This window comes from Cheilinus undulatus, linkage group 1 (assembly GCF_018320785.1).
Source record: "Cheilinus undulatus linkage group 1, ASM1832078v1, whole genome shotgun sequence".
In the NCBI taxonomy this organism is placed as follows: Eukaryota; Metazoa; Chordata; class Actinopteri; order Labriformes; family Labridae; genus Cheilinus; species Cheilinus undulatus.
In genome coordinates, this window is record NC_054865.1 from 19,168,050 (window position 1) to 19,188,618 (window position 20,569).

At 39.1% G+C, this 20,569-nt stretch overlaps 1 protein-coding gene across 2 annotated transcripts in view; it reads left to right on the plus strand.

The window, feature by feature from the left end:
• LOC121508378 (WT1 interacting protein) overlaps positions 1-20,569 on the plus strand; it is a 62,032-nt gene that overhangs the window by 8,511 nt on the left and 32,952 nt on the right. The window contains exon 2 of one of the 2 annotated variants that reach the window (XM_041785186.1): positions 6,947-7,048. The exons of the other annotated variant lie outside the window; for it this stretch is intronic. Within the exon in view, the coding sequence (XP_041641120.1) occupies positions 6,947-7,048 (102 nt within the window). The remainder of the gene's footprint in view (positions 1-6,946; positions 7,049-20,569) is intronic. 2 annotated transcript variants of the gene reach the window in all.

Consider the following 20,569-nt stretch of genomic DNA (forward strand, 5'->3'; position numbering starts at 1 on the left):
CTTCAGAGATTTTCCCTTCATCCTCTTAAACCATAACCACATCCTCACTTATGAGATAGCTCAGAAATTTTAGCATTTATGTGGAAAGAGATATAATAACCACATTTATGGTTTTAGTAGTTTTCTCATGGTAAAGTAAATGTGGACTAATGAAATGTGGACAGTTTTGAGAACCTGCATATATCTGCAAAAAGAGGAAGAGGAATAATGATGCTAAATCAATGTATCTATAAAGAAACCATGTTCTTTTAGTTCAGAGTTGTCTCAGAGTCTGAAAGCCAACATCATTTACTTAGTAACTGCATTGCTATGGATTGTTTCTGTGGATAAAATGGGAGGAGGGGTGATCTTAAAGAATTTTCCTGTTTGAAAACCCTCCTCTTATGAAGTCTGATACCTGTGCACATGGGGGCATGTGCTGAAGACTGAAATGAAGAGATCAGAGATTTTCTTTGTAGCATTCAGAATAGAGATGCACAGGTGCATTGCTTTAACATCTATATCTGCCCTCATTTTCATAGTTGGTGCATCCCTAATTCAGACAACAGTAAAATCAGTTAAGACAGCAAAAAACAAATGAATGACTTGCCAGATCAGTAGTAAATGGAGTCCATGGTAGAGATGGCAGTCAGAACTGAAGGCCTGAGGCACTCTGATGTGATTTAAATCCTTTATCAAACAGGGATGTCCACGTGTTTCAACAATGGAATGGTTATCACTCTGCCATGTTTAATATTTACAATATAAAGCTGAGGATTATCCAAATAGTTTGGAGAAGGAATTTCACTCCTAACACATCTCTAACAAGATAACTGACCTAGCAAGGTAAGCTTTAGAACCATGTGATTGATTTGTTTGAATTTATCTGTATCATAGTCCTGTGCTCTCTGGATTATTTATCCAACTAATTATCTTTAAGCTCTGAGCACTTTCAGTAGAGAGGAAGTGTTTATGATAATGCAGCTGTTGTAAATTAGGAGTTAGCGTTTTGATTACAAGGGGAAATGAGATCTCAATATTGACTGGATGTGATCAGCAAAGTAAAAGTTGAACTTGATCACTGTGGAGAAGAAAAGGGAGAAAAATAAATTAAGCAGTGAGTAGATCTCTGTGTAATGAGCGTCAAAGAAGATATTTTTAAATCTTTGTTTTTAATATTGTAAGCAGTCCAGAGCTCCTTTATTCAAACCAGTGAAAGCAGTTGGGGAAGTTACAATTAAACAACAGAAAGACTCACTTAATTAACATTTAATAAATGCAACCTGATTAAAATTCAGCATGTTTAATTAACTAGGAGCGTTTATTCAGTGTTTGGATGAATTTTTAATAAAGAGAGCATATTAACCTACAGCCAAGCTCATATTTTAAACCAAAAGCTGCTATAAAAGAGGAGGATCACAGTCTAAATTGTAAAAACAAGTTAGCAGCTATTTGGTACCAAGCACTGACCAACATATTTTTGCCATTTAGAGTGTATGCAGGAATTTGCCTTCAATTTTGGGGGATTTGAAAATAGTAATAATACAGTATTGAATTCTGAGAAGTTGTATTCATGTTGCTGTGTTTTCTTAACAGGTATAGATGTCATTTGTTTTTACTAATATTAAAATAATTGTTATATTTATTTTCAAACTAGTGCCTTATATTTATAGAGGAGGACACAGAATGGAGTTGAAAACAGGCCATCTGTGCCCCACCCTCAGTCTATTTCATTGCCAGATTTGACAAATGGTTTTGTTTACCCTGATTAACCATCAGTTATGCTTTAGTTATTGTTTTAATAATGAACCTGTGTTTTTTATTCCATAGCCCATTACACACTAACATTTTTAAGAAGAGATTCAGGCAGATAAGAAAGCATCTTCCTAACTCACAGATTTTTTTTCACCTTTATTATTTGGTCATCTTTCTTGGACACGTGAATGATGTAACCTGTTTAGGTTATAGAGGATAATGCCAATATTAACTTTGATTCTGGTTAATTCTTTTTCAAACACCTGAAGTTGAAAGGGAAGACATGAAACCCATGCTTTGTTTCGAGTATCCTTTTTCTTCATCCATTTCTGCTAACATCCCAGGCTGCCCTGTAGCTGTTACAAAAGGGAAATTATGCTTCAGATATAGAGCCAGGGAACTCCACTGATGTGTCACAGGAAGTGTGTCCTCGCTCTGAATCCATCTGAGCTATGTAGTCATTTCAAAGATAAGGAATCATTTATCTGAGTGCAGGACAGGGGGGTTAGGGAAGCTCCCTGTCAGGATCTAGTCAGATCTTGTGTCCTGTAGGCACTGTGACCCTGGACTCACCCCTCCCAGGCTTTGACCCTGCTCTCCCTGAGGAATGTGACCCCGGCGGAGGTCGTCTTGTGAGTGTCGGTCTGCTGCTGCGTCCCGGTACTTTTAAGCCATTGTTTCCCTCCAATCTCATGTCTTCAGTTAAGGTCATTCTTGTTTTTAAAGCTGGTTTGTTTTACACTTTTCATGTAGAAGAGACGGTACCTGTGTACCAGTGGTTGGGGTTGCCACAATGCCAGAATTAGAGATGTAACGATTGTTAACATGGGCTTGAAATGTCAAAATACGGATTTATCACTCTGAAATCATTCCAACAAGTTTTATAAGGAAAAAATCACATCAAATAAACACAGTAAAAATCAGTTTTAATTGTTTTCATTGAGATATCCCAACATACTAGGCCTACTTATGAAAGGTTCTTGCTGAAAAATCTTTCTGAAAATCGAAAAATGTCCATTATTACGACAGCCTACTAGTAGCACTCTAAAAAGTAGAGGATCTATTAATTTTCAAGAAAATACTCAAAATTTTCAAGGTTAAAAGTTGTACATTTACAAGAAAAGAACTCTCAAAATTATACTTTAAAAGTCATACACTTGCACCAAAATGTAGAGTTTTTGAGATTATAATGTCGACAATAGCTGATTGCATGGAAGAAAATCATAGCAGATGAAGCTGTTTTATTTGCACAAGCTCTGTAGTTGAGAGCAAATACAATTACTCTTTCTACTGGGACTGATCAGAAGGAACTTGTGATTTTATCCCAGAGTCATCACATCACTTTTTACTTTAGTTTTTTCATCTGTAAGGGGGCCCTGATCCGCCATTGTACATTATATTTCTAATCATGGTTTTAAAAAAGTGTATACAAAATTATTTTTGATAATGTCAGAGCAGGCAGGGACCTGTTCCCATGCCCCAAGATCTTTGGCGTCCCCCCAGGGGTGCCTAGAACCCAGGTTGGGAGCCAGTGGTGTAGGCTACTAAAGAGTAGCTATGGCGTAGATTGGACAGAGAAGTGTAAACCAGGTTTTAGACATTTTTGCTGAAGCTATAGCACATCAGTGGTAGCCTGTCTACCATCTTTGGCTTTCCCTTCCATGTTTTTCCACTGTCTCATCCTCTGCTTCCCCTTTTTTCTACTCAATAAGAATGACAGTTTATCCCCTCTATTGCAGTGTTACAGCTCTATCACAGAAGAGGGAGTGCTGTTATACTTGATATCAGCACAGTTTTGAATTGGTTGTTCAAACAGCTGTTAATAGGACAGTTACACGTGCAGCAAATAAGGGTTAGAGGAATTATGCAACAACAGATGATTATTTTGGTTTGTTTTTTTCATTCATTTTGCTGCACTGACACAACTAGTTTCCCAGCTTCTCAGGAACTGGACTGTTTCTAAGCAACACATAAATATTTTTCTACTTACTTGTGAAGAAACTGAATCAGAAGTAGGAGTCTGCTTTCAGTAACAACTTAATAAAATTAAACAGACTGTTCGTTTGCATATTTATCGAGGCAGAGTGAAACAGAAACATGAGAATAATTGGTTGCAAATACGTGTTACATTAGGTGCATTACCAGTATTTTGTGTTTTTTGGTATGTATCGTATTACCAGCCTCTTCCCATTTCATAACCCTAGCACAGGTGTAACCTCATGCTGTTTCAAAGAAAACTGTTTTTTGTAAAACCTTAGAATAACAGTAAATTAACTTCTGATGATTTTTAAAGGCTGTAGATCCCTTCACTGCAGCAGCCTCTTAAAATGAGAGTTGAAGCTCTATAAAAACATTTTCAGCTTTAGCTGTGACCTTTTTTCTTTTTGATTGCTTTATGTGTTTTTTTTTTCTTTTGTTGTGTGTCCTCCACTCTGTGGTTTAATGGGGGAGGGGCTCCGTTAGTAAAGGGTGATGTCACTAATTTTTGAGCACCAATCATAGTTGGCAACATTTGAATTAAAAGTCTAATTACAGTGATGGGGTTGTTTGTTTATGTTGGCAGCACTTTGAGTGAACTCTGCTCAAACGAGCGCACAGTCCCAACGAAGCTCTCATTCTGAGTGGAGTTTATTATAAATAACAAAGATTAAGAATGGTTTGAAACTACACTCAAACTTAACATCTTATTTTTCGTGAAGATTTAATGTTAGAGAGGAATTATTTAGAGGTAAGTGTATTTTAATGCTCCATAGATGTTATCATAGGCGCTTTTGAACGTTTTTTTGGCTGCTGCTCAAAAATCTTGTTAATGGGGGACGGAGATGAGAGTGCGTTTGGACTCATGACCTCAATATTTCCTAACTACTTTTAACAGCTAAAATATAAAATAGTGGACAATCTACTTCATCTCCATCTGTGAGGCATCTTTAGCAGTGTACATTTATATGCCATGAAAACCTTTGATTTATTCTTCTTAAATATGTAGTTTTAAACTTCAAAAAAATGTATGATTATTATTTCTTGTTTGATGGAACAGTGGATAGAGTTGGAAATCAAGGAGAAAACTGAGGAATGATGTGAACAAGGAGGCTGGGCCGTTGGCTTGGGGTACTATAGCCTTTGTAGGCATGCACTGATACCACTTACAGTACATGATATGGGTTCTTACCATAGGGGTGTGATGGTTCACAGAGGTCATGGTTTAATTCATACATTGATTTATATGCCATGCTCGGTGCAGGTTTGAATCATTGGGGAACAAAGCAACACAAAGTCCTGAATTCAGACTACTAGGTTTCCCTCTTTTGTTATTTTTACCTGACAGTAGTGCAGATTACAGTTGTTCCATCTTAGTGTTATTTTGAATTACCTGTGATAGTTGGTGCAGCCTGGGGTGTGTAAAACAAGAGCAAACAAAAGCAACACAGAATTTGGTAGCAAATATCTTATTAACAATGCAAAACAAAATTAGTGCATTCTACAGCAGTGCATCATATTTATGATTTATGAAGTGGGCTATGACAATGTCAAATAGTTGTCAGTAAACAGCTGGCCACTGGTGCAGTTATTTAAATCAGCACTCATGTACGTTGGTAACAGGATGGGATGTTGTAGCAGAGCCTGAGCAGAGCACTTAGATAGACAATTATAGCTAGTTTTCTCTATATAGCCACGCATAGTCTGAAATATATATTAATATTACAGTAATGTCTTCAATCCTATCTGCCTTCACATCATAGCCTTTTTAAAAACAGCACAGAAATACTGAGGAGAGGAGTCCTACAGCTCTTGCTGCTCTTATTTGTGTGTTTTGCTGTGCCTGTTAATTTCGTCCTCTTCTTTGTTGGTTGTTTTTTTGGTTGGTTTGTAAACACAAGTGTTACCGCTTCCTAGATTGGTGGGAAAATACTGTTATATGTGATTGCGTTTTTGTCCAGTCGGCATACTCGCCATGTGTACCAAACTGTTACGGTTTGAGACAACTACAAATACTGTTTATTTTTAATCAGATGTTCATCACCCCTCTTCTTGAAAGTTTAGCAGTGTGCTCTACTATTATCGCCCTTGTTTATGTAAAACTACAGCCAAATTGCAGACATGGCTGGATCTGTGCCTACCTGGTTGAAAATGAGAGCCTATCATCATGCTGTAAAATGATAATGAGTAGATGCATTGTTTTATATGTATGTGTGTTTAAACTCAGTTTTAGCACCAGTACTCATTCTGATAATGGTAAAGATACATCCCTAGGGCATGACAGCCAGGCCAATCAACAGCCAAAGAAACAAAGACTCCTGCTAATTAACAAATGTATATAAAAGTCACTTTAAGAATGATTGTTTTTCTCCTGCATGTGTGAATGTGTTGCAGCATATCATTCTTCCCACTTGTTAATCCGTTTTTTACTTGCAGCAACAGAAAATTATATATTTTTTGGTTCATCTACTTTCTGGTCTGCCCATCCTGACAGTCCCATCACATCACTGCTGTTTTCTATAATATGGTTTGAAAGAAAATCCAATTCTTCTGAACTAGAGAGCCTTCAAACAGTCTGATGTAATGCATGGAAATGACAGAAGTTTTGAAACAGGATTAGGAATTATTTTAGGAAATATTATTTGTGAAGTAAAGTCAGACTCAAGTTTGAAGTGCCCCTTTCATCTTGAATGTTCCTACATCTGTGCAGTGAGAGCTTGCTGTTTTTTTGTGTTGGCACTGTTCGGTTTCAGAGCTCAATGTCTTTGACATCCCTGAATTTCATTGTGATTTTGGTTTTTAAAATCTGCAGACAGAAAGCAGTAGGACATTTGACAACAGAAACACAGCAATGATGATATGTGTTGCAAGTCAATCGTTCTTCTTGCACATACAGATTGGCAAAGTTGCTTTTTAATCAATTTTATGTTAGAGATCAATCAAAAGTTGCAATATATCCAACCATTGATTGACTGTTTGGAAGTTTAACATCAACACTTCAGACCCTGCTTACATAACATTAGCTATTTAGTAATGCAAGGTTTTGCTCTGTTGTGGCATTAAGATGGAAATGTAGTGACAATAATGCTGTAATATTATGTAGACAAAGTGCTTCAAATCATTACCTGGATTTTTACTTCCACACTGTTTGCACAAGAAGCTTTTCTCCGACTTGTGTTTGAAGCGTTCTGCTCTGGATGCAAACATGGGCTCACTGACCTTGTGTATCTGACAGGTATCTGTGTCAAATGTGGGAAGGGAGTGTACGGAGCCAGCCAAGCCTGCCAGGCCATGGGGAACCTGTATCACACAAACTGCTTCACCTGCTGCTCCTGTGGTGAGTAAAACTGTAAAGTTATATAAGTCATGGCCGACACTAGAACTGAATATGATTAAAACTTCCCCAATGTGATGGTTCAAGAGCTGGATAGAAATGAAGTTGACACCGAGCGTTACCTGAAGTTAGGGCCAAGGCTCTGGTCAGAGCAGGACTGTATCTGAGGCTAATGTTGCATTTGTCCTCTGTATTTACTCTGAATATAGAGGTTATGACTGCTATCTGAGTATTTTCACATTTCTGAAGTGCAGGAAACAGATTTGAAATGTCAGAAACTGCATATTTTTTATGTTTACAGCTTGCTCCACTGTCTGAAAATTACTTTTTGATTAGACTGGAATAAAAAGAATGCACAACCTGTCATGTCAGTTATAAAATGTGCACTTCATATACATTTTTATTATCTAAAAAGAGGTTTGTGTCCTACACCATATAACAGTGCAGCCATGAGATGCACAGACGCATCAATTTAATATCCATATCAGCCCTTTTGACCAGCATCAGCCATCAAAAATTAATGTGGACATGAACATTTCGCAGTTGGCAATGTTTATCAGTTATGGTCTAACAATTAAATGCTGGCATATGGCAAAGCTAACTGCTGATGTAGAGAGGAGACTTACTGTTGGGCGGAAGATGTGACCTGTTGGACAAACTGATCTGTTTTATAGTCATGAGAGCAAATTTTGCCATTATGGGGTTGTTACACCTTAAAGAAGAAATGAAAATAACATTGTTGTCAGCATCAGTCCTGGCTTTTATAATCAGTGCATCCCTTGTTTGGATGCATAGTGATGCAGGTGGTGGTGCCCAGCCTGGTGCCTTTTAAACAGCTTTTCTCCCTTATTAGGTCATCCTATAGCTATATGAGTGCTATACTGTATGATAAAACATTCTGAAGTTTCAATGAAAGACGTCTGAGATAAAGACAAGAGACCAGCTGAGATGGGAAGCACATCTTGTGGGCGGTGGATAATTAAATACAACTATCACTGTTGGCTGATATCTAAGCTACTTTAACAGCAGTGCGATTGCAAACACCATACAGCTAAAACAGATGGAAGAAAAAGAGCTGAACAGAAGTTGCACATTGTGGACTGAATGCAATAGAGATTGTCATGCAGCATGACAGGTTGAACATTTTTGCCCCGTGTGAGACACTTCCTATTTTGTTCCAGTGCCACATATATTTTCATAGTAACAAATTTCAGATTTGGTGTTGGTGTTCATTTTTGTAAGTAAAGATCCCTCTATTTGTCCATTGTAGGTGTTTTCAGAGTGATGAAACTGAGACTAGAGCAAACCCCTTACCTCCCTCATTAGAATAACTCCTCCATTCACAAAGTCAAGATCATTAGGAGGTTTCAAGCTCAAGCTAAGTGTAGTAAGGTAGTATGAACTTACTCTAGGACTTTGTACTACTATAGTTCTCTTTTTCCCTGAATTGTGCCAAAGGAAATAGTTAGGCTTTTTTTTTGTTTAACTGTGTTTACATTATTTTATATAAACGCCATTGGGAGTTGCTGTTGACAGTCTTTGTTTACACTGTACCAATTAATGTACAGGCTTCTGTGACAGCTGTGACATAAAGAAATGTGATGAACTCAGTTTTTTGGGTGTATGCTATATCTGGAATAATGTTTACCACGGGACAGTAGAGACACTTAGAGTTGATCACACCGTAGAAAATACGTGTATGTAGTCTGTGGGGTTATAGTTAATAAAATGTCGAGTCTTAACAGTATATATATTCTGATGCATACATAATAATAATACAATAACAATATAATATGATATAGACAGTCAAACTGTGTCCACATCATGCCTGGTATCATGCTTTGCAATAACATGGAATTTTGCTGTTCTGTCATAGGTCTGGGCGATATGGCCTAAAAATTATATCACGGGATTTTTCTTGCCTTTGACGATAACGGTAGTATATCACAGTCTTACAAAATTAAACAGAGATAATGCTTTTAAATCCAAATAATTCAAGTGTTTTTAACCCCCTTCTCCCCTTAAAACAAACCTTTGCTGGCATACTCTATTTATCTCAAAGTATAGGAACACAGAAAACATGTTTTATTTTTAAGTCTCTCTAGGTTTACTTCTGTCCAAGTTTCATCTCTAACCTGATGAGGTGTGTTAAGCTGCTGATGACTTGAAGACGTTTCCTAGTGAAGGTGTTCACAATTAAAGTGTTTCAGAAAAATAACAGCTGCGGACTTTTATTTTGAAGTATTGTGTTTAGCGTTGAGTTAGCTTAGCTTTGGCTGCCGAACCGGGGAATACGGCTAGTTTACAGCAGTTTTTCTGACCTCATTTACCATTGAAGCCTGGATCTTTGACTCACTGTGGACTTAGAAAAGAAAGTCATAAGTTAAAATAGACTTTTAAATGGTTGTTTATGCCGTTTGTAAGAGGATGAGCTGCAGCGCTGGGCTCTGAGACCAGCCAAAGCAGCACTTAGCTTGTGTTACAGCCCCAGGCAGGCTGACAGACTTGTTGCGGTACAGCCGGCAGACTTTGAGAGGAAAAAAATACGTGTTTTTGCCTGCTAAATGTGCCTAGTTACAGCAGCAAGAGTCCTAGACATTTGGTTATTTACCTGGCTACACATAATCCTAGAGCTAAACGTGCCATTGACCCGACAGCCTGAGCTGTGTGTCCCAACTCACTCTCTCCGCCAGCTGTGGGACCGGTTTACCACCCACCTCTACATAGCACCGTTTTTTTTAACCAGCTCCTCCTGCTCCGTGGTCTCTGTGCTTGAAGCCATTCACACTGAGGCAGATATGATGACATCATCAACAGGCGTTATCACAATTGGTCGGTAGAGTCCAAATCTCTACCCTGGGCCAAATTTATATCATTTATACCATCTACCTCATATACCGCGGACCCCTATTCTGTCATTACCAGATTAATTTGTTTTTATTTGTAGTGCACATACAACACCCATGCAACCTACAATTGTCAGCCATGGTGGCAGGTAAATATGAACAGCATTACATTATGCTAGCAGCAGCTATGTTAATATGTTATGATATGATCCAGCAAGCATTTCAAAGGAAACTCGCACTATCCAAGCACTCTGTCCAACTTGCAAAAAAAAAAGGGGTGTTTATTTGCAATGTTTTGATACTCAACGTTTGTTCTGGTACTAGACATTCATCAGGAATCAGGAAGGGCTGACGATGGTCAAATCCTGAAAAGTTGCAAATAAATTCCCATTTTCACAAGTTGGACAATGTGAGGGTGTTTCTTTTGAAATGTTTGATGGATATCTTGCTTTCAAACACACTTGTCTTAAGAATTAGATGTGCGTAGCATTTCTTCCATTATGACATTATACAGTATATGATACTATATGATCCATGTGCTCATTACCCACATTGCACAACATCTGCATAAAAAAATAGATGAGACATGCCTTGTAACTTGAATATCTGATCCACATGGAAGTTGTGGAAAAGTTTGCAGTGATCAGGTTAGGAAAATGTTGGTTCAGGCGTTGCTCTTTGAGCTCTATATGACTCTCAATCATGCTTATGTGTAGTTTTTCTCTGGCAGATATGCTCTCACTGCTTCTCTACTTCTTACCCAAAAAATTTCTTGCCCTGAATCTTTATCTCACAGACAAAGCTGTGAGTGGTTGAACCATTTTCTCAGGCCAACAAAAGCGGCCGTCAATGAGCACAGCCCTGCACATACTGTATGAGACACTTAAAAAGTCAAAAATGTGGGTGCTGAGTGGAGAAACCAGGCTAATCGATCGTTAGTTTGCTACTTTATGCTCCAGTGCTTTTCAGCAGACTGAAAAATCAATCCGTATGATCCTTGAATTATTTCCCTCAGATGCTTTGTGTGACCTACAGGATGCTTAACTTGTTCTCAGAGAATAGTGGAGACTGCAAATATTTTGTGCTAATGTTTTTTCCTTGGTCTGTGCCTGGTCTCCCCACCTCCTGCATCACTGATTAAGATGCTCTATCAAACAACCTTGCTGTAGGCTTTGGTTGCAGCTGTCTATGCAGATAAAGCATCTTTTCTATCATCAGAGATGGCATCCAAACATCTGCTGCTTAAAAAAGAAAATCCTCAGGCCTGTTCAGAACATTAACAGAACAGTTAGTGCTCTCTTCCATGAAACAGGCTTCTAACACTGAAAGATATAAAATACTGAAATATTTTGTTCTTTAGATGTCTCTGTTAATCTACAGTTTTTGTGAGCTTGTGGTATATCAGGCCTGAGTGTGAGAATGTGTGGATTTTGGACGGCCCTGTCATCCGACCCCGGCTCTCCTCTCCTGTTTCCTCGGGAAACAAGAGGAAGATGTCGGGAGAGAGCTTTTTAGCCAGGTTGCTTCCTTTCATATATTGTACTTCCCATGGATACTGATCTCCAGCCCAACCCCCGCCAGCTCTGGAAGAACTGCCTATAATTTACATGTAACTAAAGCCACATACTTTCCGATTTATTGTGTGTGTGAAGAAAGAGGGGGCCAGATGCTGAGTGTCCAGTTGCTGAAGTTGTGGGGTTTTGCTTTAGAAGAAGTGGCCTCTGACCTGCTTAACGTTTAAGTGCTGCTTAAACAGTCCTGGTTAAGTTAATTTAGAAGTGATTATCTAGCCATGTTCAGTAGGGCTGGGCAATTCATCATGCTTCGATTTGAACAGCTAGTATGTTCTTTTGCTCTTTTTGGTTGATATTATGTACAGGGATACACGTAATTAGACAGCCACGCTGTCAGCCACAATCACCACGCTATGACATAATCATGGAACGTTACAATACGGAGATGTTTTAAAGTTAAATGCAAAGCCGGAACTACACTCCAGACATGGCTGCTGCACTGTGTCACTCCGCCCAGTGGTTCACTCAAGAAATAGTTCCGAGTATTTGCTTCATGGGTCACAACTTGTCCTCGAGAGTGTTTTGGAGTTGTTGGATTTTGTATTTGATGAGTTTGATGAGGGAAAGCCAGAATACCATCTGCTTACAGAGTTGGCACAGCAGCTCCAAACTTGGCAGCAGCTTGCACCGACAACTAAAGGTAACGAACCTATTACTAAGACTATAGGAATTATGGCAATGGGCGAATTTGCCAAAATGTTGAAGTATCCCTTAATAACTGCTGCCTTGCAGCCACAGTGCTCATTAGCCCAGTGCAAACAACCTTGAATAGTACTGATAGTGTCTTGTAGGAGCAGCAAAGTTTAGCACTATTATGATATAAAAAACAGGGATAAAGTCGTCCAGAGGCTATGTCAGGTTATACTCACGTTACTGAAGCATTGAGTGATGATGTGAATATTAACCTGCAAAAAGGATCAAAGGCCAACCGTGCTAGCACTGCTAACATTTGCTACATTCTGTAAACCAATTTTGCACCAATACAGTGTGAAATCGATTTAATGGTACAGTAGTGCTGGGCATTTAATCTGGTTTTAATTTCAATCATGACCTTAGCTTCCCACAGTCATGAAAATAATATTATCAAGACTAGAAAAGCACAGACCTCCACCACTAGCCCTATCTCCAAATAGTGAAGAATCCTTAAAATATTCCTGGATCCGTTCCCATATGCCCCCAACAACGGCATTCGTCGATGACTCCCTCCCCGGTGGGGTGGAAACATGGTCTGGCAAAGCATTGGCTTTGCTACGGGTACACTGTCATGGTGGAAGCATTGCCTGCTGGTGCCAACAGATGCACTGACAGTCTCGCCCATGGTCTCACCAGACGACTGGAAGTCATGGCAGAGGGTGAATATTCCTCTATTCTTCCCAGCATTGTGAGTATTCTCACTACAATTTGCTGTCTTTCTTTCTGTTACGCTTCGACTCATCTCCTTTTGAAGTTACTCATGTCCGCCATCTCCTGGTGTAAAGTGGTAACAGCGCAGACCTCCGCCATTGGCCCTATCTCCCAATAGTACAGAATCCTTAAATAAATTCCTTAATCCAGATGGTGATCCAGATCAGTCCCAAAATCAGTTCTTTCTTATGCCATTACTGACATTTCCTGAAAATTACCTGAAAATCCATCCACAACCTTTTGAGTTATGTCACTAACAAACAAACAAACCCACCCAATCACATAACCTCCTTAGCGGAGGTGATTAAGCAATAACTGCAGTTTTGTCGATAGGCAAAATGTAGTGGTAAAAGTTTCAGTGTTTGGACATAAAAATAATTATTTTTTGATTAGCTGTTATTATATATCATTGTTATGATATATTTATGTGTCTTTTAAATATTATAATTATTTTTTTGCTTCTTAAAAAGATTCAAGAGTGCCTAAGTTCAGTAAGTGCATGTGTTGCAAAAGTTGTAAAATCTGTAGGCTAATTGTTTTACAATTGTGATCTCCACCACAATGACTTTGGTTTACAGAAAGTGTTATTCAACTTAAGACTGGTTGACTCAAACAAAATATACCTGAAGGTAAAACCTGTGAAACAGGGATGGTCGGACATTGTGAGGTGTGTGTGTAAACAGCAATTCTTGTGGATCTCAAGGACAGTCCCGTTGATTTAAAAAAAAATCAAAAGTGCATATGTGAAAACAGTTTAAATTTTCTGTGTGAAGTCAGAGGGACTGATGTGTGCAGCAGGAAATATTCAGTAGAAATCTCTGCAAGCTACAGGAGGGGATGGTGATTCTATGTCGAGCAGCTGGTGGAAAACAGTAGCAGAGCAAACAGCCGGTGTCTTTATGGTTGTAATGAAGCTGCCTTATCATGTTCTCTGCTCACCTATATGCTGTTCTCCACTCTGCTGTTGATACTGTGAATGTCAAACTACATGCAGCATTGGTATAAAGGCAAATAATCTTTTTATAGTGTCATAGTGGAGTCTGTTTCTCCATCCACGGTCCTATGCTGTGAAGTGCATTATGATCAGCTACATTTAAGTTGGCTTGAAATTTTCTTGAATCTTTTCAGGAGTGTATGGGTAAAAATGGCAAATGACTGTGTCACTTCTGTGAAGATGTAGTTATGTTAAATGCTCATGTTGTTTAGTGAGGGCTGTTGGGCAAAAAAACGCAGCTTCATGGAGAGTTATTGTTGAGTTTATTGGTGAAATCACACCCAGGATCAGTCATTGTCTGAGCTCAGAGCAGGTCTCTGTTGTTATTTTCACAGGCCGGCATGCCTCTCCAGATGGTTTATTTGTAACGTAAACTCTGTGGTGTATCATCTGACCTTATGTGAATGGGAATGTTTGCTTTTAAGAAGGCCTCTGAGAAGTTTAGTTTCAAAGTGCCTGCACTTGTCATAACACAATCCAGTGATTTATCAGCAGCTTGGTTCCTGTGTTCGTGTTTGTTTTTTGGTTTCTTTCACCGTTTTTTTTTTCTCTCTTGAGTGGAGTCCTCCTGGAGTCTGGAGCTCCAGAGTGAGGCAGAGTTTGCTGAGACATAGCTGCTCGCTGGTAGCCTTGGGCTTTGTTTAACCATGCATAATTGAGCCCTCCTCTTGGCTTACTCCCATGGTTGCACCCTTTTTTCATGAAATGGCCAAGAATGCAAACTACCCCCCTTCCACTTCAGCCGGCCTTCCCTGGAGGACCTCGATCAGACAGTCACAAAGTGTACCAGACCTGCTTATCAGAGGGGGCAGGCCTGCTGGGATGGGTGCACATTAAACAGCAGACGCTCTGAGAGCTGTAGGCATGCATGTGCTCACACAAAATCACAAGTGGACCTGGTTTCAGAGATAAATGGTCAGTTGAGTTTGGGCTTTTTCTTTGAAAATGACAAATATCTATCTGTTTGTGCAACCATACTTATCCAAAAGTTGAGCAGGACTATTTGCATATAGTTTCCCATCTCACAGCTCATGTCAAACAAAGCATTTCAGTCCCTCTGCTGCTTCATGCAAAGCACATTTCCTCTCCTCTCTGAGATTTTCCCACAAAACTGCACTCAAGCCTGAGTAAAAATATATTTCTGTGAGACTATGAGGCATGGTATTGTTGAAAATAAGCACGCCTTCTCTGAGTAGAACATAAAAATAATAAAAGATGTTGCTTCGGGCTGGATGAGCAGACTGTCAACTGCAAGGCTGATGACTCACTGGCGTGTTACAGTAATCCAAGCGGCCTCTCCAAGGTCTGGCAAGAGAAGAGAGCTTGGGGGCTTGAATTTCTCAAATCATTCACTGCCACCAGTTGCACCTGCCAAACAGCGGAAATCAGAACATTGAAAAACAGGGAATGTTCTTTGTTATGTTCCTGGAGTCTCGAGTATGTTAACATGCACACTAATTACAGCGGCCATATTAGAAAGAAATTATTCAAGAGAGGTTTATCACAGTCAGAGTTGTAGTGATACCAGAAGAATATAGTTTCTTTATATCAACCATGACAAAATGACATTCAGTTCTGGTTAATTTAGTCATTTTTTAATTTCAAACCTGAAAGGGTCACTGAACAAATACCAAAATTAGACATACTTCTGAGAACCATGAAATGCTATGTAAGACTTTCCTAAAAATGAAATACCCATATATTTATATATTTCTGTATATTCTGGATTAATCTCAAACAAAGTGAAACATCTCAAAACATTTTTTTTTTATCCTGATGATTAAGGTTAACAGCTCATAAAATTAAAAGAAAAACTATCTACACGTATACGAATTTTGTGGAAAAGTCAGATTTGCAAAGGTTTCCTGAGCCTTCATTCTGTACATCTGGTTCAGTACACACAACTGCAGTCATGGGGAAGACTGCTGACTTGACGTCTATAAGACAAACGTTGTGGAAAGAAAAGGTACACAAGCAAAGGGGTTGAGCTCAGCCTTCAGAGGATTGTCAAACAAAGCAGATTCAAGAACTTAAGGGAGCTTCACAAGGAGTGGACTGAGGCCGGAGTCAGTTGATCAAGAGCCACTGCACTGTTCCTACTGTTGAGCCACTCCTGAACCATAGACCTGGGCTAAAAAGTAAAACAGCTGAGCTGTTACTCAGTGGTCCAAGGTCCTCTTTTCAGATGAAAGTACATTTTTAATTTCATTTGGAAATCAAGGTCTCAGAGTCTGGAGGAAGATCAGAGTGGACCAGGATCTAAGGTGCCTAAGGTCCAGTGTTTTCAGTTTTAGTCAGTGATGTTGTGCGGTGTTATGTCATCTGCTGCTGCTGGTACACTGGTCTTTATCAAGTCCAGAGTCCAGGAGATTTTAAAGCATGTTATGCTTCCATCTGCTGAGAAGCTTCATGGAGATACTGATTTTTCTTTTCCAGCAGGACTTGGCACCTGCCCACAGTGAGGCCAAAACTACCAGAAACTGGTTTGCTGACAATGGTGTTACTGCGTTTGAATCTGACCTGAACCCCAAAGCGAATCTCTGCGGGAAAGTCAAGAGGAAGCTGAAAAACACAAGACTCAGCGTAGCTATTACAGCAACCCAGCAGTGCCACAGACTGATCGCCTCCATGCCATGTTGCATAGATGCAGTCATTTGTGCAGAAAGAGCTCCAACCAAACACTGAGTGCATAAATGAGCATCATTTTCCAGAATGTCAACATTTCTATTATAACTCTTTTTTGTACTAGTGTTTTGTGATATTCTGATATTTTGCGATAGTGGATTTTTGATTTTTGTGACCTTAAGCTTTAGTCATCAATAGGGTTGCTCTGATTCCGATATCAGTATCAGAAATGCATCCGATACTGGTTGAAATTCAGGTATTGGTATCAGCGAGTACAAGAGTTTATGCACAATCCGATACCGTTTGGTTTAACATTATATTTTACTTCATTTAGCCATGCTAAATGTTAGCGCTATAAACTGGAAATCAGTTCTTCTTCACTACCACTGTATGAACAGGCTTCCGTTTTTAGCACAGCAAAGAAGAACCAAGGGACCTGCAGCAGCAAAGAATGGTGTCTGCGTGATAGTTATTCTCTGAATGTGATTGTTAAAATGTCTTCCACACTGGCGCTGTCGTACAAGACACAAAGTGACACAGTTTATAAAAAGTTAAATAACTTTTGAACCATAAATCTCTGCCTCTCACTTGTTTTTTTTCTCTTGAAGCTACCTGTTCTGTTTTCCCATTGGCGCTACTGGTGCCTCTGAATCCCGTGCGGCAGCATTTTTAGCGAGCTTGGAACTTGTGTGACTTTTGGGGATTTTGATGATTAAATCCACACCAGTAAACCAGATATTGAACATCTTTTTATCCATTTTAATTGAATTACGATCATTTATTACCTCTAGCTCAATGTTAACTGCCATATTGATACTCTCTGTGAGTGTCTGTCAGCCAATAGCAGGCTGTTCCGTAATCACGTGGTGCTGCCCAAAATAGCAGAAAGAAGAGATAGAGTTCAGTGCACTTGATGATTTATACAACTACATCAAGCAAATATCTGTATAGAAAAATTGTTAATATGCAAGTTATACGTTTTATATTGTATTTGGAAACGTGCAATAAAGTTTGTATTTAAAAAAATGAGAGATAGAGGGAGCTTTTGATGCAGCCCTCTGTTATTTTAATATTTAGCACCAAAAAAGAATAATCAGGAGGAAAACAACTTTAGGGTCACAGAGACGCTGCACATCTACAATTCTATTTGTTGACCCATGTTCTGAGTCAAATATAGGTCTAAAATAATTTTTTTAGTTAATTTTCTAAATCTGAAAAGTCTGTTCAGAAAGTTCAGACTGGTATCGGATTAGTACTTCGTGTAGGCCGATACCCAACACCTTGGTATCGGAATCGTATTGGGAAGGAAAAAATGGTATCGGAACATCCCTAGTCATCAACATTAAAACAAAAAGTATTATATTTCATTGTGTTTGAGATGAATGTAGAATGGAAGTTTCACTTCTTGAAATAAATTACAGGAAAAAGCAAACTTTTTCATGATATTCTAATGTTTTGAGATGCACCTGTATTTTAATTTAACATGAGACCATTTTTCACATTCATCTGGGAACGTTCCCATAGAAAGCATTTGGGAAGAGCAGGACTTTAAAAAAAAAAATTAGAAGGTGATTGGAGGAACATTCTGTCTGTCACATGACGGGCCAATCAGAATGACGAGACAAAATGACTTTGTGCGCACGCGTTACTCTTGAGTTAGTTACCGCTTCCATAGATTGTTAATAGTGGGGCTTCTTTGTGAATAAAAATTGATGCCAAGGCCGGTCGAGAGACGTGCAAAGACGTCTTCTCTGCCATGACAAGCTTTCAGGTGGTTCTGTGCTCTTTCTTTTTTTAAAAAGAAATGTGGTCCAGTTCAGATTAAACTTCCCCTTATCTACAGCTACAACCAGGCTAACAGATACAGCAGCAGCAACCATTGGATACACTGGCAAACCGCAGCCACAATGACTGCAAACCCATGCTGAAGCAGAACGAGAGAAAAGCAAAAACATCTTCTCTGTCAGCTTTCAGCATTGCTCTCTGCCCTATTTTTAATAAAGCAATGTTGTCCAGTTCTGTCAAAACTGCCAATGTGGCTACGTCCAAGATAATCACTCCACTAGCAACCATTGTACACAAGTTCTAGTAAAACTGACACTATGCCAAAGCTCCATCCCAGGTAGTCACCATAATGGAGGTAACCATTGCAGACAGCTTCGAGTACAACTAAACCCCACCCATAGCTACCGCCTTGTTCTCCTTAAATGATGCTGATTGGTCCAAACAGTGCTCGGCTCTGCAAAAACGTTTTGGATTGAAGCCTTTCAAGATGGATTTGCCTGATGCGGACATAGAGTCAGGCAAATCCATCTGCTTTGCATTCTCAAAATCCCTCATAAACCCAAAATGAAATATCGAATCAGAATTATCATTAGCAATCTGGAGGAAGTGCTCTGATTCTGCTCTGGGGACACAAAGAAAACTTTTTAGTAACCAGGTGACAGCACTGTCTCTCTGAATTCTTTCCGCAACATGCAACAAACAGTCAGCAATGCTAACACAACCAGCCGAAGGTCCTTCCTGCAGGTTTGCGTCCACATACCTGTGCTAATGATTGCACATTGATGTACCATCAAGTTCATATACCAGTTTATCCTGGTGAAGCCTACATACATTTCTATCTCCATTTTTCGCATCAAAATATTACCAGCAGTGCTGCTCATACCAGATGCTTTCCTTCATGGTGCTTGTTTACATCCAAGCTGTAGAGCCAGAATATAAGGCTCACTCATAAGGCTGGAGCCACTACTAGTTCATGGTGACAGCCCTGGCTAGAGGTGTGTCACTTTGATACAGCGTGGACACAATGATTGGCACCAAGAGCCAGCATATGAAGATATTATTGATGCACCTAGGAGTAATTGTGGTGCAAACTAGTGAAGGTGACAGCATTTTGATCATGTAATGTAGTAAACACACTGCTATCTTCTTCATCATTCACATTACCTTCATTCATATTGTGAGCACCACTATGAGTCATGAAGTGATGCTTTGAGTCAAATTAACAGAGGAATCTCTCTAGAGTAGTGTTTGTATTTTTAATTAAAAGGTTGACAATTAGTTTTAGCAAATTGATTATATACGAGTCAGAATGGCATTATATCACTGTATCAATATGATGTCCCAACCCTATTAGACATATTCTAAATGTTTATGTAATACAAGCCATTAGCTTGTTAGAACCAAACAAGTGTTGTCATTAGAAGAAGGTCAGTGAGCCCTGAGCTACAGGCTTGAGTCATATTTGAACCTCTCTGACCTTGCAGTTGAGTTCCTCCTTCTCGTCTTTTAATGAAGAACAGGCAGACTGGATGCTGAGAGATATCCAGGATCTCTGCCATAATATTGCTCCAGATTTAGCTGCAGCTAAAGCTATTTTCACTGGATTTTCTCTATTTTCCGGCATTATAAGTTGACTGACAGTGAACATTTGCTTTTGTGTGACATCTCAGTAATAGCAGAGGGGGTGTATTAGTCTGTACTTTCAGCTGCATCAGTACACCGGTCAGTCCGCTTTCCTCCTAAAAACATAATGTGGAAAGATTTAATGGTGTTAGGAGGATTATGAGCAGGACTTCTGTGTGATTTGAATCACATACAAATGCGGTTGCAGAGATATCAAAGCTTATCTGCTTTCAAATCCCAAAAGCTCTCTGACTAGGAGAAGAGAAAATAACAGTGCACCACAGAGTAGAATATTATTAACATTATTCTTTCAGTGAAAGCATCCGAGAAAAAAGCTTTCTCTGTCAGACACACTTTTATCCCTCTTCTGTTGTTGCATCAGCTTTGTGCTGGCAATTTTAAAAGTCTTCATTTTGCACTTCTTTGTACACTCGCCTGTCATTGTCCAGTGTGTTCTGCCAAAAGAAAGAGGCTGTTCTTTGAAAAATTTCTTGTAAATATCTAACTGCTTTGTGTCCTGAGCCATGTCTCATCATCAGCCTGGAGAGTGAAAAACTAACCTTTTATCCAGACTGATGATGATGTTTTATGGAGTAAATTATTAGCCCAATATAAGCTTTTATTGGCATCTGCTATGGTTTCATATTTAAGACACTGTTTAACAGACAGAACC